At 42.9% G+C, this 27,306-nt stretch overlaps 1 protein-coding gene across 9 annotated transcripts in view; it reads left to right on the top strand.

Annotated features, from left to right (window-relative positions):
• Dennd1a (DENN domain containing 1A) overlaps positions 1 to 27,306 on the top strand; it is a 523,854-nt gene that overhangs the window by 451,279 nt on the left and 45,269 nt on the right. For 8 of the 9 annotated variants that reach the window (XM_026386221.2, XM_026386225.2, XM_026386220.2 and 5 more), the window contains 4 exons: positions 1,534 to 1,574; positions 3,858 to 3,929; positions 5,152 to 5,208; positions 19,387 to 19,518. In XM_026386221.2, coding sequence (XP_026242006.1) covers positions 1,534 to 1,574; positions 3,858 to 3,929; positions 5,152 to 5,208; positions 19,387 to 19,518 — 302 coding nt within the window. Of the gene's footprint in view, positions 1 to 1,533; positions 1,575 to 3,857; positions 3,930 to 4,394; positions 4,568 to 5,151; positions 5,209 to 19,386; positions 19,519 to 27,306 lie in introns of those variants that run through there. The other variant, XM_026386228.2, reaches the window with a different exon arrangement.

Here is a 27,306-nt window from a genome sequence, read left to right as displayed (position 1 = left end):
GGGTGTAGTCACCCAGGATAGTCCTCAGTATAGGGCCAGTGCTCAGTAACTGTTTCTTTAAAATGCAAAAGTCATTGCTTGATGCCCGGTCTCTTTAAAACTGGGGGATTGTCTTTAATTTTTCAGGGATGGCATCTGAAGCCCAGAGAGATTCTAACTGACCCTACCTCCTGAATCCCAACCTGGCCTTCTTCCTAGGTCCAGTGAGTGGGCTCAGTCTTTGGCAGCAAGAATAATAACTTATAGACTTAGTCTTTGGATGTAATATAATAATACTTATACTGCCAGCCCCTCTTATTGCTGGACATATCCAGTCTGAATCATTCAATAACTCGAGCAGTGTACAATCCCACAAAACCAGGCATGGCTTCCACCTGTGGGTATTACAGGGCCTAGCAGCCTGTGCTGCACGGGGAACACAGTTGATTAATAAAACCAGTATGGTGGCTGCAGTCACTAATGGCAGATTGTTGACAAGCATTTCCTGAACCCCTGTGTCCCGAGTTGGTAAATAATGGAGGACTTAATTCTGCCTTCAAGGAGCTTTTAGTTGGGTAGTAAAGAAAGAGGCCTAACTAAAGACAGATAAAAATTAAATGAGTGCAGGTAAAGGAGTAGAAACAGGTTTTTGTTCAGCTGGACTAGGACTCTCACTGCATACTGTGGGAGCTTCCCAAGGGGACAGGGTTTGAGTTGGCTTCTCACCATAGGATATCAGTTCCAAAGAGAAGTTGAGTTTTGTGTGTGACTAAACTAAGTTCAGTCATTCAGAGCTTCTAATAGAGCTGTCTCCTCATGAGACCTCCTTAACCCACCAGATGAAATAAGCAGAGTTCACCCTCAATGCCTCTTTTTTTTCTTTTTCTGTCACTAATCAAGTGTACTAAGGGCTGAGTTGTGTCCGGAGGGTCCCTACATGGAGACACACAGCTCTGGTGGTTCCTGCTCTGGCATGGGTCATACTACATCTAACAATTAGGACTTATAAGTGGGTATTACCTGTACTAGAGGGCTCTTCAGAGGAAGAGGAAGAGGAGGAGGCTTCTGGAGAAAATGATATTTCAATTGGTTGTTGAGCTTACTGAGGCAGAGAGAATAAGAAATGGTACCCAGGCACAGGAACAGCATTTGCCAGTGCTGAAGGACTGAGAGAGAGAGACTACTGTTTGGGAGCCCTAGGTGGTATTTTGTGTTGGAGCAGAGGCAGTACAGAGCATAAGCACAGGACAGAGTGGCAGAGAGTGGGGAGGCCAAGTCAAGAGACGAGGGGAGAAGGGCAGGGTTGCTCTGGAGACTGACCTCACTCCAGTAGGCAGTGGGGAGGCTTTTGAGGGTCTGAAGTCAGGGCACTGATATGAACAGCTCTCTATTTGAGCAAGAAAGCTATGACCATGACTCACTACTGCCTTCTTCATGGAGTGGGACATGGAGTCTCCAGGTGGTTCTCTAGACTTTGAACTTTCCAAGTCCTGCATGCTGAAAGCAATTTAAAGAACTCTTTAAATCACAGTCTCTCTGATTCTCTTTTCCCAGGCAGCGATAAACTATACCATCAGTGGCTCTCTACCGTCCGGGTAAGTATGCCCCATTCAGAGCCACATGGCTTCCTCCTTGGCCTTCTGGCAGCCCTCTGCCTCCCTGGCTACCCACAAAGCTTCTGTGAGGCCCAGAGCACCCCATTCTTCCCACCAGAAGTTGCTTTTGTCTTAAAACTAGGCCATTCTGTCCAAGGGCTCTCTTGTTGGGGCAGAGGGAGGTAGGAGAGAGTCTTCCTCTTCAAGAAGCCAGCCAAAGCCTGTTGAATTGAATTTTGTCATCCTAGAATGTTTCTGGGAGTCTCCTTCTAGGGCCAGTGCTATTGTCACAATCATGGGGCAACCAAAAATGTGTCCCTCTTGCTGTTCTGAAGTATTTTCCGCAGCAAAGGCTCCTGGGAAGATGAAGAATACATCCCTGATTTTTTTCTTCTCCTCACTGTTGTTATTATGCTACAGTTTCTTATTGTGTCAGGAGCCAGGTGGTTAGGATTTCCAGAACCTCTACAGGATTCAAATCTTGCCTAACCTTTCCATCCATTTACATTTGAGTATGTACTGAAGGCCTACTCAGTGCCAGGCAACAGCTGTGTCTTGGGGATACAGAGGGGAGCAGGACACAGGCCCTTCCCTGGGGGGAGTGCCCCCATCTTGTTGGGGAGGCAGGCACGTAAACAAGCAGCTCCAACATAATGTGATAAGTGTTCTCTCCTGCTTCAGGGCCAAGTGCACCACTGCCAAGGCAGGTCCCTTGGAAGTGGCTGCATTTGGCCAAGAGTGAGCAGCAATTCCTCAATGAAAGCCTTCCTTTGTCCTTCTTGTATGGCCAAACACAGCACTTGGCATATCTGAGGTGAGCAATAAGGACTTGCTGATTGATTGATAAAGGGGGTTTCAATACTCCAAACATCCATTTAAATAGGATCCTGAGTAATTGTGGAAGGCAGTATGGAATAAATGAGTGGGTGAGAATTTGCTATTGTCAATGTAGATCTCTTTCTGGGTCAAATTGTGATGTTTTTAATTAAAGTCCAAAATTTTTAATGTGGGCAGTAACCAAAAATTGTACTAAATGTTAAGTCAATAATTACATTACTGTCTTATTTGGTTATGTACCCACTGGTTCCAGTCTCTCCATTCGAATCAGTTGGATTAACTTTCCAAACCACCACAAATCAGATTATATGATACATTTGATTAAAAACTTTCCAGAGCTTTGACCCCTTAGCCAGACATTCCCAGCTTCTCTTGAGCTGTCCCCATAAGGCCCCCCAGCCTGGCTCTGCTCTTCCTGAGATACAGTCCATACCTGCATACAGCATAGTCACTGCCTGTCACTCCTACAATATAGCGCCGCTTTTTGGCTTCTGCACTTTTTTCTGTGCTACTTCCTATCTCAAGAATGTTCTTATCCTCCTGCTTCCTCCCTACTCGTCCTTCATGGGCCAGGTCAATTGTATTTTGATCTACTGCCTTCCCTGACCTTCCCTGTTTCTGTGCTCCCTGTATGCAGTCATTACAGCTCTCATCACCTGACGCTTCAGCTCTTTGCCCCAGCATGCCTTGCCCTCCCCAGACTGCATATCTTTAAGATAGAGACCAGGTATCCTTTGGCTCAAGGCCCTCAGAGCCTAACACAGTGGGACCTCACCACACCTGTAGGGATGAGACTAAAGAACAGGCTTATGGATAGCTCTGGAAACATGGTCCACTCCCTAAAGACGATGAACAAGACATTGGTGTGGTAGATTTGTACTAAAGCCATGTTAACATTATGGCCGTTCATTCTTTCCTTCTCTAAAGATTTATATGTTAAGGAAGGCAGCCTACCAGAAGTATTTTAAAAAACAGTAACACAGAAAACTCAGGTGAGGAAAGGAAGTTGCCTGGGTGAGGGCATTATATTTCCCAATGGTCCTGGTTGATCAGGACCCAATTTTCTGCCCCAGCTTGGTGTCAGCTGGAGAATTCACAGCCATGAAACTTACCTGAATGCAGTAACTAGAAAGCTTTGAAAAGCTGCCTGACTGTGAGATAAACCTTACCTAAGAGAGCCTGGGACAGGAAACAAGTGCAAATTAGAACACTGAGCCTAACACCCCCCTCAACTAGTTATCACAGTACTCATTGCACATACACACACCCAGAGCAATTCTGCCATAACCCTATGACTGCCCCTGACGGTAACCATCTGGGCCTGTTTCTCTACTTACATCCTATGCCCTTAAAATGTTGCCTGACTTGATTAAAGAGAGGAGGACTTTGTTGGTGTTGGCCTACTCTGTCTTCAGCCCACATTGCTGATTGGTGTTTTTATTATAGAAAGGAAGTGGAGCAATTCTGAACACTGTAAAAACAAAAGCCAACCCAGCCATGAAGACCGTCTACAAGTTCGTAAGTACAGGTGTTAGTCTCAGGATACAGGCAGATCAGTTCCTTAGCATGACCAGACTCTTAAATACACCCAGTCCCCTATTATAGAGCAACTTGGGAGCTGCTGTGCTATTTCCTAATGACATTAATGCTCTGATAATTATTTAGCATTGTTTTTCTTATGACTAAGTCAGTGATCTTTCTAATTTAAAGTATGGCTGGTCACAGTCACTGCAATAGAGAAATGGGAGGCTACTGGTTTTAGCTTTTAAATTATGGACTGATCGCTAAAATTCAGACTGCTCCATGTATTCCTGAGACCCAGAGGCAAGGTCTATCTAGTGTCCTAACATACCTTTCCTATTTGTGTCCTCATTATTATGTCAAAATGAAGCAGCTCCTTTGCAGGTTACTGAAGAGTGTGGCAGGAATACCCCCTAATTTTTGTCCCAATTCTTCATCATCTCTCTCATCACTGCCCTATAGGAAATGCATTATTTGTGAGACTCGTGCCCACGGCAGAATGAAAATAGGAGAACCCATCAGTTCCTGGTGCTCCATCTTTTACAAGCCTCAAGTATTTTTTCTTGTGATTTCTCTTGCTTGCTAATTTGACCCTGAGCCACTAAAATGGGGTGGTTTTGAGTTAGTTTTGTTTTTAATTATGGTAGTCCTTTCTGTGCTTAAATTGTAGCTCTTATAACAGGGTAGGTGGCTGTCAACACTACCAAACGGGTCTAAAATGGCATAAAGTAAAAGCAAGTGGTGTCCACAGAAATGAGACCTAGGAAATGGCATCATGGAAACCCAGTAGTGTGTCTGTATGGACATTCAGCCTGGGCAGAAAATTGGCCCTGAGGCCCTACCATTGTGGAATAGAATGGATATTTTGATTCTTAAGCAGCCAGTGAAGCTGCCCTTCTACTCTTACTGGTAGATGTTACCAAGCTGCTGAGACAAATAATTAGAGAGCGCCCAAGAAGGGCTTGAGAAGGGGGGGGTGTGGAATCTGTGCCATCAAAATGTAGAAAATACAATCTCTGCAACCCCTTTAGGGGACTTTTTTTCTTAACCTTTTACTATTGTATTTGTTTTCATAGCCATTATGTTTTCGACTTGATGATCCCATTTTTCCTTCCTTTTTCTAGTAATCAGAGAAGGTGATTCGCGATGGACTGAAATCAAGCATAGTCCCTGCTGGAAACAGAAAGGGAATCTTAACTTAAATTAATTTTTCATGCAGGCAAAAGATCATGCAAAAATGGGAATAAAAGAGGTGAAAAACCGCTTGAAGCAAAAGGTACTTGAAGTTCTTATTCAAAATGTATAAGCACCGTGTATGAAATGCGTGGCCACAAAAAAGTAGGATGTGATCAATAGAGGGCTGTTTGATACAGTGTTGTTAGCACACTTCAAAATGCATTACCAGCTGTCCGGGAGTTTTCACACTGTTATAAATATTCACAGACAAAAAACTGTCTTCAAATAACATTAAGACTCTGGCGTAAACCCACAAAGGCGAGCAAGTTCAGCGTTACCACTATTGGTCTGTCCCCTCCCTGCCCCACCAGGCCTGGAGTTCACAGATACCCTTAGAAATTAGCTCAGACACATCCCAGCACCACTCCCTTCCTCCAACTGCCCTCTGCCCCTATGCTTGTCATAATCCAAACCAAGAAATCCCTAGGGAAGAACCGCCCTGGACCCATGGTGCACATGGCCACCGTGCAGATACATGCAAAGGGGAGCTGGAGGAGGGTGCTGCAGACTCTCCCATCATGGTGTAAATGAGAGAGGAGCCCAGCAGTGTGTTTGAGACTCTGCACAGGGAAACAGTGGCTCTGATTGTCTTCTTGGACCATCATTAAGATTATATGAAGTCACACTGGCCATTCCCAGCACAGATTCTGCCAACCTGAATCTCTAGACATTACGTGAGGCTACTATGACTAGGAGAGGATTTTCACATGATTGCAACGTGATTATTATTGCCACCCTTTGTTAAGTACTTGTTAAGGATGGCCCAGGCCAGGAGCTCTCGCATTTTTTTTTTTGAGAGAGAATTTTTAATATTTATTTTTTAGTTCTCGGCGGACACAACATCTTTGTTGGTATGTGGTGCTGAGGATCGAACCCGGGCCGCACGCATGTCAGGCGAGCGCGCTACCGCTGAGCCACATCTCCAGCCCCAAGCTCTCGCATTTAATCCTTAGAACAACCCTGTGTAGTATTATCCCGTTTCATGAGCAAAGAGATTGTGGTTCAGAGGTGAAGTCATTTGCCCAAGGCCACACTGTGGAAGCCTAGCAGAAATGGGATTGGATTCCAAATTCATGGGCTCCCAGCTTCTGTGCACTTGCTATAGTGCTTCACACTACCTTCCTAAAACAAGTGTTTGGTTTTCCAAATGATAGCTGGGGTTACTTACTTCATTATCTCTAAGTCCCAAATGTATCACTCTTAACAAGGGCCTTTGTCTGTCTTGGCAGTTTTTTTTTTAAAATTGAAAGCAGTTTCAATTTTATGAAGTCAGAAAGGACCTCTAATTAACTTGAAATAGTCGAAGGAATTGATTCCCTTCTTTTAATTGGAAAATAATTTGCTCCAACTAAGCATTTAAATTCTTAGTTTCAGCTGACAATGAATTCTTAACAGCTGAGATTCACCTCCTGCAATACAAGCCCTGTACTGTGAACCCAGATAGCCCTTGACTAGCCTGCCAGGGGCTGGCAGGTAGGATTCTTCACCTGGATGGTGTTTGAGTCACTAAATATAGCTCTTCATCTCCTATCCCAGTGGCATGCATCCAAGTGGCAGAGAGGGGGCTTCTCCTCTTCTGTGTCTTCTGTGTCTCTTCAGGGGAGAAATATCACCTGAAGTAAGCAAAGACAGGAGTCCCTCCTCAAACCCCACACAAATGTGGCGCATGATTCCCACTTCCTCTCTGCAGACCATGAAGCTGGAGGCATCATCTTACCTTCCTACTAGAGTGTGCAGGCATCTGGCCTCCAGAAAACCCCCTTTCTATGAAAGGTACCCTTTCTGGAAAAAAAAAAAAAAAACAGTAAAGCCCAGTTTTTTTAATGTGTTTGTTCAAAGTTCATTTAAACAATCTAGATTACGTTCTTTCCATGCCACCTCCCATTCTGTTCCTTGCTGGTGTCTAAGCCGATTTTCCCCTCCCCTTCTCTTCCCCCTGCCAGTCTTTTCAAGAATAGCTTCAGGAGATAATGTTCTATAGAGAGTGTCAGTGTATTTCAGGTGACACAAGCGGTGAAGGCATTTTATAGAAATGTGGCTTGTCACCATTGGACTGTTGACAGATCTATTAGTGCACCCTTTTCAATTTTCACTTTTCCCCCCTTTGCTCGTACAGATTTCCACAGACTTGATATTTTGCAGTTGTTCTTGGAAGAGCTGTTTTGTAATTGAAACTCTAGCATTGTTCAGTACATGCAGGCCCCGGGTCTCCAGCGCTCTCCAACTCTCTTTCTTGAGCTAATTTAGGATTTGGCTTCGCCTGACCTCTCTCACTGCAGTGGAAAATATTTCCTTGACTTTTTTCTTCCTCTCCCTTCCACCCTCTCCCCTTTACACAGAACCTATCTATGTGGCTCCCCAGAAGCATCTAATACAGACATCTCAAGTTTGGTTTCTGCTCTGAAATTGAGGCAGTTCCCAACAAAGATCCAATTTTCAAATGTACTGGGTTGCCACCTCACCTCCTCTAACTCTGCATAGCAATGGTGACCTCGCAGATATAATCAAGAACCTAGTCTTGCCCTCTTTGCTCTTGCCTTGGGTTTGAATTGCAAATAGAAAATGTGGGGCTGACCTGTGGAGAGGTCATCACGGTGTGTGGAGGGTCCATCTCTAATGTGACTGAGCAGGGCCCCTTCTCCGTCCCTTGTTCATTTGTGCTGCAGATTTTCAAAGCATCTGAAAGAGGAGCTTTCAGGATATCTGTGACCATTGGCAAATAATTGTTCATAGATCCTATAGCATGGCTTTATTCCACACCTGCTCTGCTTCTGCCCAGCAACAAAAAAAGAAAGATGGAGAACATATTTCTCTGGATAAATGGAGCAAGGTGGTCAAGTTCTGCTCCAGTTTGGCCTCCTTTGAAATCTGACTTGCTCAAAATTAGGAAGAAGAAATGGCAAGGATGCGATGTAGCTGTCACTTCCTAGGGGAGAACATGGTGCCTCCATGGAGAGTGTGGCCCTGCCAAACCCGCTCTGCAGAAGAATGTCAACAAATTGCCTTCCACTGCGGCACCGAGCCATGCTGACATGAGGGGACCCTGTTTTAAGTGATAGCCACATAACCTTCCCTCACCTGCAGGGAACATTCAAATACATAAGGATGTCTTTCTGTGCCTACTGAGGAATCCCTAAAATTTTTATCTTTTTTCTTTAGTATCCGAATATGTAACCAAATGGGCCCATTTCACAGCCCTTTGTATAGTTTCTAAATCCCTGATCTTTTAAAGACAAGTCAAGCTTGTTTAGAGTCTCCGTGATTGAAAGGAGCAAATTCACAGTTGGCTTGAATTTCTGGCCAAACATTTCTGAGCGCAGTGAAGGGAGTGAGCCAGCACATGAGGGGCAAGGAGAGCCAGGTAGACTCTCATAGCACAGACATTTTCACACCTTATCATACGACTGTCAGCTCCCTGTCTCCAGACACATTAAAATACGCTGCAGCCTCAATCACACAGACTCCAACTTTGGCTACTAGTTTGATATCAATATTCATATTTTAATTTACATTTGGTGTGGTGGGAGGTAGGCTGGGAAAAGGAGGACGCAGCATGAATCTCAAAGTAGAGAAGGTAGCACTCCCATCAGCAAACTAAGTCAGACACAATACTGCTGCAGCCTCACACCTAGGGTGCCTTTAAACTCCTCCAGACAGAAATGTGGCATTTGAGCTTCTGAGGCAGAAAAGCCAGTTCAAAGCTGGAACATTAACTGTGTGGCCTTGGGTGAGTTATTAGACCTCTCTGAACCTAGTTTTCCTCATCCATAAACTAGGGGAAATACCAATTTTTGTTGGGTTGTCAAAAGGATTAGAAGAGGGGCTGGGGATGTGGCTCAAGCGGTAGCGTGCTCGCCTGGCATGCGTGCGGCCCAGGTTCGATCCTCAGCACCACATACCAACAAAGATGTTGTGTCCGCCGAGAACTAAAAAATAAATATTAAAAAAAAACAAAAGGATTAGAAGAGATAATGTGTTTAAACAGCAGCACTTAGTAGCCCCTCCACAGATGAGAGTAGTGATTCTGAGTGTTTTCTTATATCTCACATCCTGATAAATAGCTTCATGTTGCTCATGCCACCATTAGAGCAAGGTGTCTAGAACAGCTCTGAGGGAGCCCTCCCTTGGTTATGACCTTCCCAACCTTGCAAACCTCCCACCTCATTGCCCAACAGGGAGAAGGACACATCAGCCATTCCATATGAAGGCTCTGCTCTCCACCTTCTATCCCTCCTGTCCTCCTCAGCTCCTCCAAGTCCACACAGACCCCTGCTGTCCTTGTAGATCCTGAGAGTCTGAGTTGCTGCCTCCCTGACTGCTCATGGAGGTCCCAGGACATCTCAGACCCCTTCTTACCTATCTTCTCTGAAAAGGTGGAGGTTAGCTCTGACGGACTTTTTATCGCACAAAACACTTAGGGAAGATAATAGGAATAGAATTATATTCCGCCTCTTTCATCACTACTGAGGGATGAGGTGTGGTAGAGCCCCTGTGCTCAGAGCCTCAGGGCTCCTGAGAGAGATTTGCCACCCTGCAGTGGCCTCTGATCTGCAGCTCTGTCTAGTGTCTTCCTTCTGTGTGACCCTTCAGGAAGGAATAGGCTTACCCTTCCCATCAGCCTCTTGCTTTTGCTTTTTAAAAATGACATTTAGAAGGTCAGTTTTTCCCTGTTTGCAAACAAAATACATGTTTATTGAAGAAAATTCAACAAATCAGAGAAGCAAAAAAACAAATTATCTCATTTCATAGCCTACATTTTCACTTAGTATATCCTGAGCATAACCCAGGCCACTATATATTTCTTCCATTTGTCATTGTTTTAAAGGGCTCCAAAAATTTTATCTGATGGGCACCTAAGTTCCAATTTTTTCGGCAAATATTCTCATGAGACTGTCCAGCAATTTTTATTCTTTAGTTACTATAAGTGTCTAAAAATGAAATTGGTGGGCCAAAGGACATGTGCATCTTTTAGGTCTTTTGTATAAATTGCCAGTTTGCATTCCCACCAGAAGGGGATGAGAACCTACTGCCCAGGTCCTCTGCGGCAGCCAGTGAGTTCTTAGACTGCAGCTTCCTTGGTCGTGGGTGGACACTGCTGCTGCCCGGGCCTCCACTCCGTGCAGATCTTCTGCTGGTAGGTGCAGCAGAGGCTGCACACTGTTCCTGTTTTTTTCTTGACACGGCTCCTCCTGCTCTGCTCCCTGTGGCATCGCAGGAGGAAGCAGTTGTCCTTAGGTAGAGGAAGTAGTTGTCCTTAGGTGGAGGAAGCAGTTGTCCTTAGGTGGAGGAAACAGTGACAAAGTGAAAAAAATCAGTGAGCCACAACCTTCATAAGAAATGAAATTCACAAGAAATTTTATGGCTCTGAATCTTCCAAGTAAAATGAATGTACAGCACTGCTTTTTAATACCCAGGCACATTTGTATATTGCACACATTTGCCTTCCAAATGTTCAACTAAACTTTAAAGATTTACTACAGAGTGAGTACTAGATTTAAGAGAATCCAGGATAGAGAACCCAAACCCTAAGAACTCACCGTCTGTGGGGAATCACAGGTAGCGTAGGGTGTGGTGGATTATGATTAGTCTAGATCTGGGGTGTAGCTTGGTCATTGAGTACTTGCCTAGCATGTAAGAGGAACAGGTTTTTATCCCTGGCACTGACAGAAAAAAACAATAATAATCTAACAAGAAGGGTTGCCAAGGAGAGAGAGGTCACTCCTGATGAGGTGGTAAGTCCTCCATCAGTTCAAGAGCCATTATCATGTATGCTATTTTCATGGGTCAATGTGGCATAATTGCCAGGATTGATAGTTCTAGGTTCCTCTGCTTCCTAGCAGTGTGGCCTTGGATAAGTTATTCTCTCTGAGCCCTACTTCCTTACCTATGAAAAAAGTATACTCCTGTTTACCTTGTGATTATTATAGGGACTATGTGAAAGCAAAGGTCAAGGGTCCAGAAAAGTGCCCACCAGGGCAGGTGTTCTCCAGGGAAACTTTCTGTCCTTTGTAGGAGGAAGTGTCTAATGTTCAATTTTCATAATGCTTAGACATTTTTCAAATCCTCCTCATATCTCATCTAATTTAACCCATCACCCAGTAGCTTGGAAATTTGCCAAACAGGTTATAGTCTCCTCATTGTAAAAACAAAGAAATAGTTGTGGAGAGGTTGAGTAAATTGGAAAGATTAGATGATTGATGGTAAAAACAAAGCTAGGAGACACTTTTCCAAAAACAAGCACATGCATTTTCTTTTTTAAAACACCTATTATCTTGTAGTTTCTTAATTATTTTCTTACCATGCTACCTTGCAGCTCCATTTTTTTCAGGCTCGCACATGAAATGGTTACTGTTTGGCTTGTTCAACCTCTCGTGTTTATTTTCTGGGTATCCCCACCTGGATCCAAAATGCCCCTTTGGCCCTCTGTTGCTTTCTGGCACAGGAGGAGCCCCTCCCCTTTTTTTTTCCACTTGACCTAAGTGCCTTGGAGCAGCCCCTTTCCGAACAAGGCAGTCATCAGGCCCTTTTACAATTGAGCCTTAGCCTGGCTGAGACTGACTGATCTGACATGGGCCAACTGATCCAAGGCCTCTCTGTAAAGTCAAGAGGTCACTACCTCCCTATGTTGTTTACCAACAAGTAGACTCCTCAGACTGGCCTCTTGGGAAAGGAGGCCAGCGGATAGGCACCTAAAGAGCAAATTAATATGGTATGGGAGGGGCATCTGTGCAATTTCTACAGTTCATTGAGTAGCTAATAATGGTCAAGGCACTTATCTGGTCTCACCTGTCTTCTTTAATTCTCATAGCTACCATAGCCTCATTTTACAGATGAAGAAACTGAGGCTCAGAGATGTTATATGTTTCCTCCTTAATACAGGATTATGCAATAAGCAACCACTTTCCCCCGTGTCCCACTTTCTCTCTCCTTAGCTGAGAAGTTAAGAGTGATTGGTTATCTCTCATGTGCAGAATTTAATGAGTTTAAGAGGGTGTGGTCTGTTGATTAAAATGTGTGTTTTTACAAAGAAAAGAATTGGCAATTATATTTTTTTCTTTTTTATTTTTTTTCCTTTAATTTTTACTGTTGGTTGTTCAAAACATTACATAGTTCTTGACATATCATATTTCACACTTTGATTCAAGTGGGTTATGAACTCCCATTTTTACCCCGTATACAGATTGCAGCATCACATCAGTTACACATCCACTGTTTTACATATTGCTATACTAGTGTATGTTGTATTCTGCTGCCTTTCCTATCCTCTACTGTCCCCCATCCCCTCCCCTCCCATCTTCTCTCTCTACTCCATCTACTGTAATTCATTTTCCCCCTTGTTTTTTTTTTCCCCTTTCCCCTCACTTCCTCTTGTATGTAATTTTGTATAACCATGAGGGTCTCCTTCCATTTCCATGCAATTTCCCTTCTCTTTCCTTTTCCCTCCCACCTCTCACCCCTGTTTAATGTTAATCTTCTTCTCATGCTCTTCCTCCCAACGCTGTTCTTAGTTCCTCTCCTTATATCAAAGAAAACATTTGGCATTTGTTTTTTAGGGATTGGCTAGCTTCACTTAGCATAATCTGTTCTAATGCCATCCATTTCCCTCCAAATTCTATGATTTTGTCATTTTTTAATGCAGAGTAGTACTCCATTGTGTATAAATGCCACATTTTTTTTATCCATTCGTCTATTGAAGGGCATCTAGGTTGGTTCCACAGTCTTACTATTGTGAATTATGCTGCTGTGAACATCGATGTAGCAGTGTCCCTATGGCATGCTCTTTTTAGGTCTTTAGGGAATAGACCGAGAAGGGGAATAGCTGGGTCAAATGGTGGTTCCATTCCCAGCTTTCCAAGAAATCTCCATACTGCTTTCCAAATTGGCTGCACCAATTTGCAGTCGCACCAGCAATGTACAAGTGTACCCTTTTCCCCACATCCTCGCCAGCACTTGTTGTTGTTTGACTTCATAATGGCTGCCAATCTTACTGGAGTGAGATGGTATCTTAGGGTGGTTTTGATTTGCATTTCTCTGACTGCTAGAGATGGTGAGCATTTTTTCATGTACTTATTGATTGATTGTATGCCCTCCTCTGAGAAGTGTCTATTCAGGCCCTTGGCCCATTTGTTGATTGGGTTATTTGTTTTCTTATTGTTTAATTTTTTGAGTTCTTTGTATACTCTGGATATTAGGGCTCTATCTGAAGTATGAGGAGTAAAGATTTGTACCCAGGATGTAGGCTCCCTATTTACCTCTCTTATTGTTTCTTTTGCTGAGAAAAAACTTTTTAGTTTGAGTAAGTCCCATTTGTTGATTCTAGTTATTAACTCTTGTGCTATGGGTGTCCTATTGAGGAATTTGGAGCCCGACCCCACAGTATGTAGATCATAGCCAACTTTTTCTTCTATCAGACGCCGTGTCTCTGATTTGATATCAAGCTCCTTGATCCATTTTGAGTTAACTTTTGTGCATGGTGAGAGAAAGGGATTCAGTTTCATTTTGTTGCATATGGATTTCCAGTTTTCCCAGCACCATTTGTTGAAGATGCTATCCTTCCTCCGTTTCATGCTTTTAGCCCCTTTATCAAATATAAGATAGTTGTAGTTTTGTGGATTGGTTTCTGTGTCCTCTATTCTGTACCATTGGTCCACCCGCCTGTTTTGGTACCAGTACCATGCTGTTTTTGTTACGATTGCTCTGTAGTATAGTTTGAGGTCTGGTATCCCTATACCGCCTGATTCATACTTCCTGCTTAGAGTTGTTTTTGCTATTCTGGGTCTTTTATTTTTCCATATGAATTTCATAATTGCTTTATCTATTTCTACAAGAAATGCCGTTGGGATTTTGATTGGCATTGCATTAAACCTATAGAGAACTTTTGGTAATATCGCCATTTTGATGATGTTAGTTCTGCCTATCCATGAGCAGGGTATATTTTTCCATCTTCTAAGATCTTCTTCTATTTCTCTCTTTAGGGTTCTGTAGTTTTCATTGTATAAGTCTTTTACCTCTTTTGTTAGGTTGATTCCCAAGTATTTTATTTTTTTTGAGGATATTGTGAATGGAGTGGTTGTCCTCATTTCCATTTCAGAGGATTTGTGGCTGATATACAGGAATGCCTTTGATTTATGCGTGTTGATTTTATATCCTGCCACTTTGCTGAATTCATTTATTAGCTCTAATAGTTTCTTTGTAGACCCTTTTGGGTCTTCTAGGTATAGAATCATGTCATCTGCAAATAGTGATAATTTAAGTTCTTCTTTTCCTATTTTTATGCCTTTAATTTCTTTCATCTAATTGCTCTGGCCAGTGTTTCGAGAACTATGTTGAACAGAAGTGGTGAAAGAGGGCATCCCTGTCTTGTTCCAGAATTTAGAGGGAATGCCTTCAATTTTTCTCCATTCAGAATGATGCTAGCCTGAGGCTTAGCATAGATTGCTTTTACAATATTGAGGTATGTTCCTGTTATCCCTAGGTTTTCTAGAGTTTTGAACATAAAGGGATGCTGTACTTTGTCCAATGCTTTTTCCGCATCTATCGAGATGATCATATGGTTCTTATCTTTAAGTCTATTGATGTGGTGAATAACATTTATTGATTTCCGTATATTGAACCAGCCTTGCATCCCAGGGATGAATCCTACTTGATCATGGTGCACAATTTTTTTGATATGTTTTTGTATCCGATTCGCCAGAATTTTATTGAGGATTTTTGCATCTAGGTTCGTTAGAGATATTGGTCTATAGTTTTCTTTCTTTGAAGTGTCTTTGTCTGGTTTAGGAATCAGGGTGATTAGGTGATGTTGGCCTCGTAGAATGAATTTGGAAGTTCTCCCTCTTTTTCTATTTCCTGGAATAGCTTGAAAAGTATTGGTATTAGTTCCTCTTTAAAGGTTTTGTAAAACTCTGCTGTGTACCCATCCGGTCCTGGACTTTTCTTACTTGGTAGTCTTTTGATGGTTTCTTCTATTTCCTCAATTGATATTGGTCTGTTTAGGTTGTCTATATCCTCCTGACTCAATCTGGGCAAATCATATGACTTAAGAAATTTATCGATGCCTTCACTATCTTCTATTTTATTGGAATATAAGGATTCAAAATAATTTCTGATTATCTTCTGTATTTCTGAAGTGTCTGTTGTGATATTGCCTTTTTCATCCCATATGCTAGTAATTTGAGTTCTCGCTCTTCTCTTCGTTAGCATGGCTAAGGGTCTGTCGATTTTATTTATTTTTTCAAAGAACCAACTTTTAGTTTTGTCAATTTTTTCAATTGTTTCTTTTGTTTCGATTTCATTAATTTCAGCTCTGATTTTAATTATTTTTTGCCTTCTACTTCTTTTGCTGTTGTTTTGCTCTTCTTTTTCTAGGATTTTGAGATGAAGTATGAGATCATTTATTTGTTGGTTTTTTCTTTTTTTTTAAGGAATGAACTCCAAGCAATGAATTTTCCTCTTAGAACTGCTTTCATTGTGTCCCATAGATTCCGATATGTTGTGTCTGTGTTTTCATTTATCTCTAAGAATTTTTTAATTTCCTCCTTGATGTCTTCTGTAACCCATTGATCATTCAGTAACCTATTGTTCATTCTCCAAGTGATGCATGATTTTTCCTTCCTTCTTTTATCGTTGATTTTCAGTTTCATTCCATTTTGATCAGATAAGATGCATGGTATTATCTCTACTCCTTTATATTGTCTAAGAGTTGCCCTGTGACATAATATATGATCTATTTTTGAGAAGGATCCATGTGCTGCTGAGAAAAAAGTGTAAGTGCTTGATGTTGGGTGGTATATTCTATATATGTCAATTAAGTCTAGGTTATTAATTGTGTTATTGAGTTCTATAGTTTCCTTATTCAACTTTTGTTTGGAAGATCTGTCCAGTAGTGAGAGAGGTGTGTTGAAGTCTCCCATGATTATTGTATAGTGGTCTATTAGACTCTTGAACTTGAGAAGAGTTTGTTTGATGAACATAGCTGCACCATTGTTTGGGCATATATATTTATGATTGTAATATCTTGTTGGTGTATGGTTCCCTTGAGCAGTATGTAGTGTCCCTCTTTATCCCTTTTGATTAACTTTGGCTTGAAATCTATTTTATTTGATATGAGTATGGACACTCCTGCTTGTTTCCGAAGTCCATATGAGTGATATGATTTTTCCCAACCTTTCACCTTCAGTCTGTGTATGTCTTTTCCTATCAAAGGCGTCTCCTGTAGGCAGCATATTGTTGGGTCTTGTTTTGTGATCCATTCAACTAGCCTGTGTCTCTTAATTGGTGAGTTTAAGCCATTAACATTTAGGGTTATTATTGAGATATGGGTTGTTCTTCCAGCCATATTTGTTTATTTATGTTACTAAACATGGTTTGTTTTCCTCTTTGATTATTTTCCCCCCTTTACTGTACTACCTCCCACTGTTGGTTTTCATTGTTATTTTCCATTTCCTCTTCCTGTAATGTTTTGCCAAGGATTTTTTTGGAGAGGTGGTTTTCTAGCTGCAAATTCTTTTAACTTTTGTTTATCGTGGAAGGTTTTAATTTCATCTTCCATCCTGAAGCTTAATTTCGCTGGATACACAATTCTTGGTTGGAACCCATTTTCTTTCAGTGTTTGAAATATGTTATTCCAGGATCTTCTAGCTTTCAGAGTCTGTGTTGAAAGATCAGCTATTATCCTGATTGGTTTACCCTTAAATGTAATCTGCTTCCTTTCTCTTGTAGCTTTTAAAATTCTCTCCTTATTCTGTATGTTGGCATCTTCATTATAATGTGTCTAGGTGTGGATCTCTTATGATTTTGCACATTCGGCGTCCTGTAGGCTTCTAGGATTTGGGATTCTGTCTCATTCTTCAAGTCTGGGAAGTTTTCTCATATTATTTCATTGAATAGATTGCTCATTCCTTTAGTTTGGACCTCTATACCTTCCTGTATCCCAATGACTCTTAAGTTTGGTCTTTTAATATTATCCCATAATTCTTGGATGTTCTGCTCATGGTTTCATAACAGTCTTGCTGAGCTGTCTATGTTCTTTTCAAGTTGAAATACTTTGTCTTCATTGTCTGATGTTCTATCTTCTAAGTGTTCTACTCTGCTGGTAGTATTCTCAATTGAGTTTTTAAGTTGGTTTATTGCTTTCTGCATTTCTAGGGTTTCTGTTTGTTTTTTATAACCTCTATCTCCTTGTATAGTTGATCTTTTGCTTCTTGGATTTGTTTATGTAATTCATTGTCGAAGTGATCTTTCATTCTCTGATTTTGCTGTCTACTGTCTTCCTTGAGACTCCAGATCATCTGAAGCATGTATATCCTGAATTCTTTATCTAACATTCCATCTGCTGCAGATATTACCTCTTCTAATGTTGAGTTGACCTGCATTGCTTGTGGTCCTTTCTTTCCTTGTCTTTTCATACTGTTCGCGTTTCTTTCTGCTTGGTGAAACTGTTGTGTTATTGAATTTTCCCCCTATATATTTATATTGCTCTTGTATAGTTGCAAAGTCTCCCTTGCGGGCGCGGGCGGCAATTCTGCCCCTCCTCCAATTGGGGCAATGTGCCTACCACGCCGGCAGGCCGCTGGGCCTGTTCTGCCGGTCTGTAGCAGGTCCACCTACCTTGCAGGCGCCGGCGCCGGCTCTGCCCCTCTGCAGGCCACTGGGCCTGTTCTGTCGGTGGTCACAGTTCCGCCTACCTTGCAGGCATGGGCAGCGGCTCTGCCCCTCCGCAGGCCGTTGGGTCTGTTCTGCCGGTGGGTCACAGTTCCACCTACCTTGCAGGCACAGGCCTCTGGGCCTGTTCTGTCTGTCGGTTGCAGGTCTGTCTACCTTGCAGGCGTGGGTGGCGGCTCTGCCCCTCCCCCATCCGGGGCTATGTGTCTACCACGCTGGTGGGCCGCTGGGCCTGTTCTGTCGGTGGTCGCAGTTCCGCCTACCTTCTATATTTATTATTTAATTCAGGCTATGAGTTGTTTGTACTTGGTTAAAACAAAATGATTGTTTACATGTAATTTGTACATTTATTCTCTATCCCATTCCAGTCAAGATCAAAGCAACTTTCTTGACCTGAATACAATATGTGATGCTTATTGCATTGCACTTGTGTACCATATCCATGCTCCAAATAGCCCACGTGCACCGTCAGCTGTAGCGCTAGCCAAAGCACCCATTACCTGCCTTTTGCACATTGGGTTTTTCCTTTCCTTCTAAAATCATCAGAAGCACAAATTAAATGTAAATTTCTGGATTGAAAAATATTTCTTTGTTTCCCTAAATCAGTCAGAGCCCTAAAAATATTTCTTTGTTTCCCTAAATCAGTCAGAGCCCTACATCAGAATTCACACTCTTTATTCTCTTTTAGAAAGACTGGGTGGGGGTAGAAAGAGGGACACAAGCACATCATATTCACACACAGTAACATCATCAGCAAAGAACACGGAGAAAATGTCCACACTCACAAATAATCAAAGTAATGCAAATTAAAACAACAATGAGGTCTAATTTTTCACCTATTAAATTAGCGATACATTTTTTAAATGATAAGGCTAACAAGGACTGTGAAACCGATAATGCATCCATTGCTGGTAGTTGGTGTAAATTGGAAATTTGGTAGAATGAATAAAAACCCTGAAAAATGTTTACATCTTTTCACCTAGTAATTTTATTCCTAGATATTTCCATGGAAGAAATAATACAAAAGAAAGAAAAACTACAATATTTATCATGGGTATTTAGAAAGTTAAAAAAATTTAGAAACAAATGTCCAATAGCAGTGGAAAATGGTTTATTAAGTTGTTGCATATCTGCTCAATGAAATATTATGCATCCATTAAAATTATTATTATAATTGTTATGTAGCACCCATGGTGATGCTTATAATATATTGAGACAAAACAGGATATAAAATTAAGCATGAGCTGTGATTGCAAGTAATTTTTAACTGTGTGTAGATACCGTGAATATGTAAAAATGAAAATAGCTGTGTAAGATAGTATGAAAGATGATTATTTTCACTATTAAGAATTAGTTATCTTTATAATTTAATGCAAATGATTTTAGTTTCTCTAGTCCTTAAAAGTCAAAGGGCCAAGTTAGCCTTCCATTTCCTCCATCTCTCCCAGGAGGATAGGCTTGGAATGTCCCGGAGGGAGTTCCATGGCAGGCCACTTAGCTGTGGGGTATGAGGGAGCCCCCCGACACCAACCCCGGACCATACTCCTCCCCGCAGGACATCGCGGAGAACGGCTGTGCCCCCACCACAGAAGAGCAGCTGCCTAGGACTATGCCGTCCCCACTGGTGGAGGCCAAGGACCCCAAGCTCCGAGAAGACCGGAGGCCGATCACGGTCCACTTTGGGCAGGTAGGTACCTGGTCCTTTTTCAGGGTCTGTTTGATTTTCCAGTTTGGGGGTTTGTTGTTTTGCTCATAGCAGAAGCTGTAGCACATGCGGCAGACGGTTCCTCATTCCAACTCTCCTTGGCAGAGCAACTCCATGGAGTTTTTCACGTCGTCAAATGTTTATTTGGTGCAAACATGTTTTGAAGGTGAATTTTCAAAAATTTCGGGGAGACAGTCTGGCTCTGGTCATCAACTAGCTCCACTGCTGAATGAAGTCATTAAATGCGGCTGCTGCCTCCCCCACTCCCAGGCATTGCCTTTAAGATCCCTGTTAGCTAAGCATCTCATTAGAACACTTTAGCATCCCAGGCCCTTCTTTGCACCTTCAAATAAAAGGCAACAAGCGAAGTCTTAAAAAAAAAATCAATTAGGAGTTCTTTATTAATGTACTTCCTGAAAATCAATATCAGGAGTCTTGCTTCTCAGAGTAAACACCCTCGCTACAGTTCTAGAGATCCAATTCTTTACCCAACTATTTTCAACGACTTGAGCATTTGAAAAATTGTCTACTCATTTTTTTTCCCCCTTAAGTAACACATTATACTCTGTATAGAAACTAAAATTGTTTTTTCCATTCCTATCCATGGTCATCTTTTTGGTTGAAAAAAATCGTGTGCCCTTCCCTACTTCTCTTGACTCTGGTTAGCATTAAGTCTTTTTGTTTGTTTGTGGTTTATGAGAATTGGCTCTATTAGCAAGATATGGTTATAATAAGAATTTGTAAGATAATTTATTCTTAAATCACCTGACTTTTTTAGCCACTTATTAGATGAGACATGATTAAACTAGTCTTTATGAATTTTACTTTAAATGTGATTGCGGTTTCACCATATGAAGGAACTAGAATCCTACCTTTAAAATATTTTTGGTTTTGAAAGATGTTTATCAAGGGCCTACTATATACCCAGCATAGAGCTATTTAAGAAATAAAGGGAACTGATGAAATCGTAACTGTAGCTATTATTGTAAGGTGTGAATTGGAATTGGTTGAAACATAAGAATCATTCTTCTCTAATCAATCTGTTCAGATAATACATTCATACATCTTTAACTTGGGGAGATTCACCCTCTTTTCTGATTTTACACTTAAAAGGGATATTCTCAGAATTGAAATGTAGTGCATGAAAGAAGCATGAATGAGAGGCACTCGTTTGGTTAATGATTATCTTCAAATTGCACTGGAGTCTGCACCCCAAAGAGCTGCCTCCTCCCCAGGGTCAGACCCTGTTGGAAAGATCCACACCCCAGTTCCCCGGCTGCTGCGCTTGCTGAAAGCACAGCCCCTGGTTGTCGCCAGCATGGCATTCCATAGTCAGCTTCCTGCTTTCCTTTGTCCTCATTCCTGCACACACTAACCTGCCCATGAAAGGAGCCCTTGCTGGAGTTTGGAGCCCATTACAGAGAAAGAGGGGGCGGGGGAGAGGGATTTCATGGTGTTAAACATTCCATTTTCGAAACACAAAAAAAAGGAGGCCCTATTTGAAATGGAGAAAGACCTTCTTTCCATTTCAGCAAGAAGTAGAGATGCTTTAATGTCATTCCCAGCTAAATGCAGAATAAGAGAGTGTGTGCGTGCACGCGGGTGGGGGATAAACAATTAAAAAAGCCACCCCAAACTCTGTTGAAATAAGAGCTGTCTGTGCCTTCACAGGTCTGCAAACTGGAGAGGATGAAAGTGGCTTCCCCCCCCCCCCCCCCCCCCCGTTTGTCACTTCCCTCACGTGGCTGCCAGCATTATGCAAGTGTACAGGAAGGCAGGATTTTTTTTAATGCATGCATGTGGATTAGGGTCAAGCCCCTAGGATCAGCCATGCAGCCGGCTCTTCCTTCCAGCTGCAGCCGCAGCGCCTACCCACAGCCGCGAGATGCCTTAATTGAGACGTGCTGTCAAAGTGACAAACACATTTGCATACAGTCTACACTCTATTTATTTTCTCTGGAAAGGTCTACAGTCTGCTGTTGGTTGAACATTCTTAATCAGTCCGCTGTAAGTGAACTGCCAGCTAGCTCACTTGTGCCGGCCCCTCTTCATTAGGTGACAGATTAGCTGTGGGGGGATGGGCCAGCGAAACTGCAGACCCCTTTCTTTTAACTCTTTCCAGCTTTGCCCCACAATAGGTTGTCCTTGAGTCCTTCCCCAACTGCCTGGTTTGATTGGCCATTGGCCACAGCAGGTAGAGCCCCTACTACTGGCAGACATGAGTTTTGTGGACTTCAGATTCTTGCAAAAGAACAGGCCTTTGAATTCCAGTTCAAAATTTTTTGCCACACTCTCCTACCATCTGTACTATTTTTTGGTGACTTGATGGTTTTCTTTAAATAGGCTCAAACCAGATATCCATACCAACTTTCACCACGACTTGAGCAGTTGGTTAAATCATAGGTTTAACATACTGGTCTAGTTTTTTTCTGGGCATATAAAAAAAAATTTAAATGTTCATCAGGGATCACCAATCCAGTCATATAGGCCCAGTGCTATAGATTGTCCTTTTGGAAAAACAACAGACCTGCTCCCCACCATATTTTCTGTCACTTCCACCACAGCCCTTTGAAGGAATTTTTAACCCCATTTTATGGACCCAGAACTGGAACTCAGAGACATTAATGGATCTGCCCAGGCCCACAACACCAGCATGGAAACCCAGGAGAGTCTAGCTCATGCCAGCTCCCTCACCCAGCAAGGACTTCATCTGGTCAATATGTCTCTTAAAGCTGATATGTCCCAGCAAGATAACTCATCATGGCAGTCATGCTCACTAACCTGAGAAAAGTTCTTCCCTAGGTTTTCATTTTTGTGGATTTCATTCTTTAAGAACACTCAGCTGGCAGACTGTTGATGGTTGCCTTAATCTCTACCTTGCAAAGCTGGTACCTGCACAGCCTGCCAAGGGAGCTCCATGGAAACATCCCGCAGGGTGACAGGGGGTCCAACAGAGGCTGTTTGCAGAGGGCTCTGCAGCAGGGGGCTGGTGAGAGAGGAATTTAGCAGTAGGGCAAGACTGGCCACTGCCAGAGAGGGAAGGTGCTCTCTTGCTTTCTACCTCAGTTTTTCCTTCAAGGCTGAGACCTTCCCTCTTTTTATGCATCCATTCATCCATATGCTGTGTATAAAACAAATAAGTCTTCAGTCTCCACCCTTGTAGGTCATAAGGATGGTGACAGACCAGCAGATGGACAGTCTCAATCTCAGTGCTGAGAGGTGAGTCCAGAATGCTGTCAAGGCCTCTCAGACGCAACCTCTTATCCCCCAGAACTACTCTACATAGTCCCTCATTGGATCCTATGTTAAAGGATATTTTGTCAACATACCAAACTCAGTAGCAATTCATTTGTTTGCTAAAGCAGACACGTGTTATCCACTCGGAGCTTGTGATGAGCAAAATAGATGCGTTTTTATTTGCCTCTGCATCTTGATCATGTATGGTTTCTTCAAAGGTTCAAAAGTGGCTCCAGAATGCCTGTTCCAACCTTGGAAAATGCTTAGTTTAGAGAGGCTTAAAGGAACTATTTTTCCCCTTTCTCAAGTTTAGAATCAGTTAAGAAATAAGATCCAGCAGACAGGAGACAGTCAAATGAGATTAAAATGACAGCTTCCCCCTACCACCACCACCCTCGTACTAGGAATTGGACCCAACAGTGCTCTAAGCACACTCGCAGCCCTTTTTATTTTTTTAAAACTGATTCTTGCTAAATTTCTGAGGTTTGCCTCAAATTTCTGATCCTCCTGCCTCAGCCTTACAAATCACCAGCTTTTTAAATTAAGATTAAAGGAATATTGCATTAGACCTGAGGCCAAACGATTACTAAAACGTTGCCTCAGAATTTAAAAGACTCTTATGCCATGCAAGGTAAGTAGACAATGGCTCTTCAAAGGGAGGAGCTACAGGTGCAGGGGGAGCTGGAAGAAATGACAGAGCATGCTTAGTTCCTTCCCAGACCCCAGGAGGGGGGTCTTCTCCCAGGCAGGGATGAGAATACAGGACAGAGACAGGCTAAGGGTGCCCTCTGCTTTTGTCTCCTGGGATGGGGAATGGAAATTCCCTCCTTTCTGTGTCCACAGAAGGGGCGAGGAAGCAGTGTCCTATACAAGGGCTGAGAACCCCATAGCTAGAACATCTTGCCCTGACCCCCTTCTCTTGAGAGGAGTCAATGGAGGCAGCACCCCATGGAAACTGCTGTGTACCTCCATTTAATCAGATGGCCAGGCCACTAGGTGCTTTTACATCTGTGCTCGTTGAATTACGCCTTAAGTAAGAAAAGTAAGAAAGCCTTGTACAAATGAGGAAACCAGTTCAGCTCGAACAGTGTTTGCTGGAAACAGTAGCTCACTCCTGCCCCAGCAGCACCCCTGCTTCTGCCACATACAGCCCTCTCTCCTGGATATGGCACTGGACTAACACTGCAGTCCAGTGATGCTGGATTCTGGCCCTAATGGTGCTGCCAAGGCTGTGGGCAGGGCCAGGCCAGGCCTTCTCAGGGGCCTTCTAAGGCTAGGCAGGTGGGAGAATGAGGCTCACCTGAGAACTTAATGCAAACTACTCTCAGGGCCCCCTTCCTAATGTTTCCCCAGCTGACTGATCTGCAGACTACTTACCTGCTTCCGAGGCCATCAGGTTTGTGTGTTGAAAGATGCATCTGTTGTTCTCCCATCTGAGCAGAGATTTAGGAACTTCTCTTATGTAAAGCTTAAAAATATGATTAAACCAGAGTCCCCATCAAGCACCACTGTGGCTTCTGGAAAGCTGTAACAGAGAAGTTGGGACACCACCTTAGGCCCAGCTCTTAGAATATAATTGTCTGCCTGTCTGTGTTTGGAGCGTTTGGGCTTTGCAGTGAGTGGTGAGCCAGTCCTTCAGTTCCAGTCTCCGGCTAGGCTGGAGACACTGCCCAGCCAGGAAATGCCTTCTCAGCACCCTTGACTGAGAAACTCCTTCTGCCCCACTGAGATTGGAAGTCACACACAATTCCCTACAATTCAACTATTTATCCCAGACATCTCCAGGAGGTCACCCATGTTCTCCAGAAGACTCCAGTCCAGCCGCCAGTGTGCTGTGTGCTCCATCTCCTCCATCTCTCCCTTAGTGAGTTACGCTGCTGTCCATCCAGATCTCGGTACCACACACTACTGCCATAGCCTCCCCTCTACCTCCTGACACTGCCCTGTCCCCTCCTCTCCATCAATTCTGCCACAGTCTTGGTGCAGATAGTATAATCATTTGCTCCAATCACACTGGCATCTCCACTGCAGTCATCACATAGCCTTACAGAAGGCTACCTAAATAAAGCGTGCACAGGGGCCCATGTCAGTCCTTGCTCCTAGCCTCCCCTAAAGACTCACCTTGGCATGGCCCATGAGGCCCTTCACCATCTGTCTGGTCAAACCCAGAGCAGATCCCTTTTGTAAACCCTTCCAGTCCATTTCTTGAATGTTCATCTCCTCCCTGAAAAGGTGAGTCTCTCAGAGGTCCAGCGCCTTCTGCAGGGCCTGGCATGGAACTGGCAACCAGTAAATATCCTGGGGTTTGTTATTGCTACAGATGCTTAAATTAGGTCATAATTGATTGATTATTGTTTAAGTATTGCTGTGTCCAGTAAGTTATTTGATTTCATTTCAGTTGCTATGCTTATAATTATCTGTTCATTTGAGAAAGAAAAATGAATATTCCATTAGTGGTCAAAAACTAATTCCAAATTCACTTTCCATAAATAAGGATTAGTTTCTAAGTAGAAATAGCTTTGTATTGTAGCAACTTAGATCCTGTCTCATTTTATTTTGTGTATCTTTATGAGATTCTAAGGTTGGTCTAGATGTCCCGAGAAAGGAAGTGGGGAGGAACAAGGTAGAGGACCACCTTGAGCCCTGCACGAGTAGTCGCTGTGCAGGAGATAGGGAGGGGAGTGAGAGAAGGGAGAGGCTCTTTAGCCCTTCAATTACATAGAATAAAGCAACTGCATAAATCAGACATAAAGATTTTATCCATAAAAGAGACTAAGATAGATACATAACCAAATGCAATGCTTGGACCTAACTCAGATGGAAGAGTATATTTTCTTTTTACTTTTTTTTTTAGTTGTTTGAAGACATTTATTTATTTATTTTTATGTGGTGCTGATGACCCAGTGCCTTACATGCTAGGCAAACACTTTGCCACTGAGCCACTGGACCTGGAAGGATATATTTTATTTTTACTTTAAAGACATTCTTGGGAAAGATGGGAAATTTAAAGATAGACTGGGATACTAGATGATGTTAGTAGCATGGTTTTGTATGTATTCCTTATCGTTGTCCCTAGGAGATACATGCTGAAGTATATAGGGGTGAGATGGCATGATGCCAGAAACTTACTTTCAAATGGTATGGCTAAGAAGTTACACACACGCATGCACAAACACAGAGTATCCATTCAGAGACAGAAGGAGAAAAAAAACAAATACAGCCTCTCACCCCTGCCCCCAAACTTAACTGCTAAAAGGTGAATACCCATAGGTTGGTAAATGTAGAGTGCATGAAGCACAGATTTTGGAAGCTGGCAGCTCTGGGCTTAAATTACAGCTCTGTCACTGACTAGCTGGTGACCTTTAGTAGGTCACTTAACCTCAGTGAAACTCAGTTTCCTCATCTTTAGACTGGGGTGATAATGTCTGAGTCATAGGTTGTTACCATGATTAAATGAAATTTGGCTTATAAGTATCTCCCTCAGTGCTGGCACCTAGGCCCAGTGGGCAGGAGCAGAGTTGGTTACCTTCCAGCCAGCCCTGTCTTCTTAGGGCTTTGTCTTCTTCTCAGGTCTTGAAACATGCCCTCCTGCCCATGCACTTATAACTGACCTGTGTCCCTGTCGCTCTCAGTAGGAAAACAAAGCTTAAGCCCAGAGGAAGCTGTCACTGAGCAGAGGGAAAAGTCCTGGTGGCTTCTCTGGGAGCTGGCACTGGAGAGAACAGATGATGCTGCCTGACTCTGGCTTGGACTTGAGAGCAGAGGAGCAGGGGGCAGGCCAGTGAATCCAGCGGGGAGCAGGCTGGCAAGCGTCAAAGTCATTTTTCTCATTGGGACTCACCAGCCACATTCTTAGATCCTGGATGCAAAGCTCCCTATACACCATTCTTTCCAACCCTGTCACTTCCAAAGTGTGTTTCCCCTCTCCATTGCCCTTTTTTTCTGCTCTTTTCAACCAATCTTTGTGCAAGAAAGCAGAGCACTGTGTTGGTCTCCCCACCACATTCTCTCCAGTTCCTCTGGCTCCAGTCCAGCCTTTGTGCCAGCTGTAGGGTGACTGTAACAGGGCCCTGCCTTCTGTTCTGGTAGGGTTGCTGTCCACAGTTGTTTCAACTCACTCATTGCCATTACCAAAAGCAGCATTGCCCCCAGATGGCAGCAGGTCTCTTTTTAGGGTAATAGGCTAGACCTGTCTTCGCACATGCACTCAACCTTTTATAGGCCAGGCTAACCCAGAGACAGACTTCTAAAAGGCTTAGCAAGGCTGCAGTTTGCTCCTCTGGAAAGACACATTTCATTTCAGGAGGGAAAACTTGCCAATAAACAGAGAAATCAAGATTCTGAAAATCTGTAAGGCTGAGTTGAAAATTGAGGAGATTTCAGTATTGTCTTCCCAGGTTGCATTCCCCTCATTGCAGGGAACCGGAGAGGCCAGGCCGCCCAGCAGTGTGGGTAGAGCTCCTAGTATGCCCTGGAAGAACTGAGAAATGTCTGCAGCCAGTGAAGAGCCAGCTTAAAAATAGCAGCTTTCTT

This window comes from Urocitellus parryii, chromosome 4, assembly GCF_045843805.1.
Source record: "Urocitellus parryii isolate mUroPar1 chromosome 4, mUroPar1.hap1, whole genome shotgun sequence".
Lineage (NCBI taxonomy): Eukaryota > Metazoa > Chordata > Mammalia > Rodentia > Sciuridae > Urocitellus > Urocitellus parryii.
This window is presented reverse-complemented; position numbering and strand designations above follow the sequence as displayed.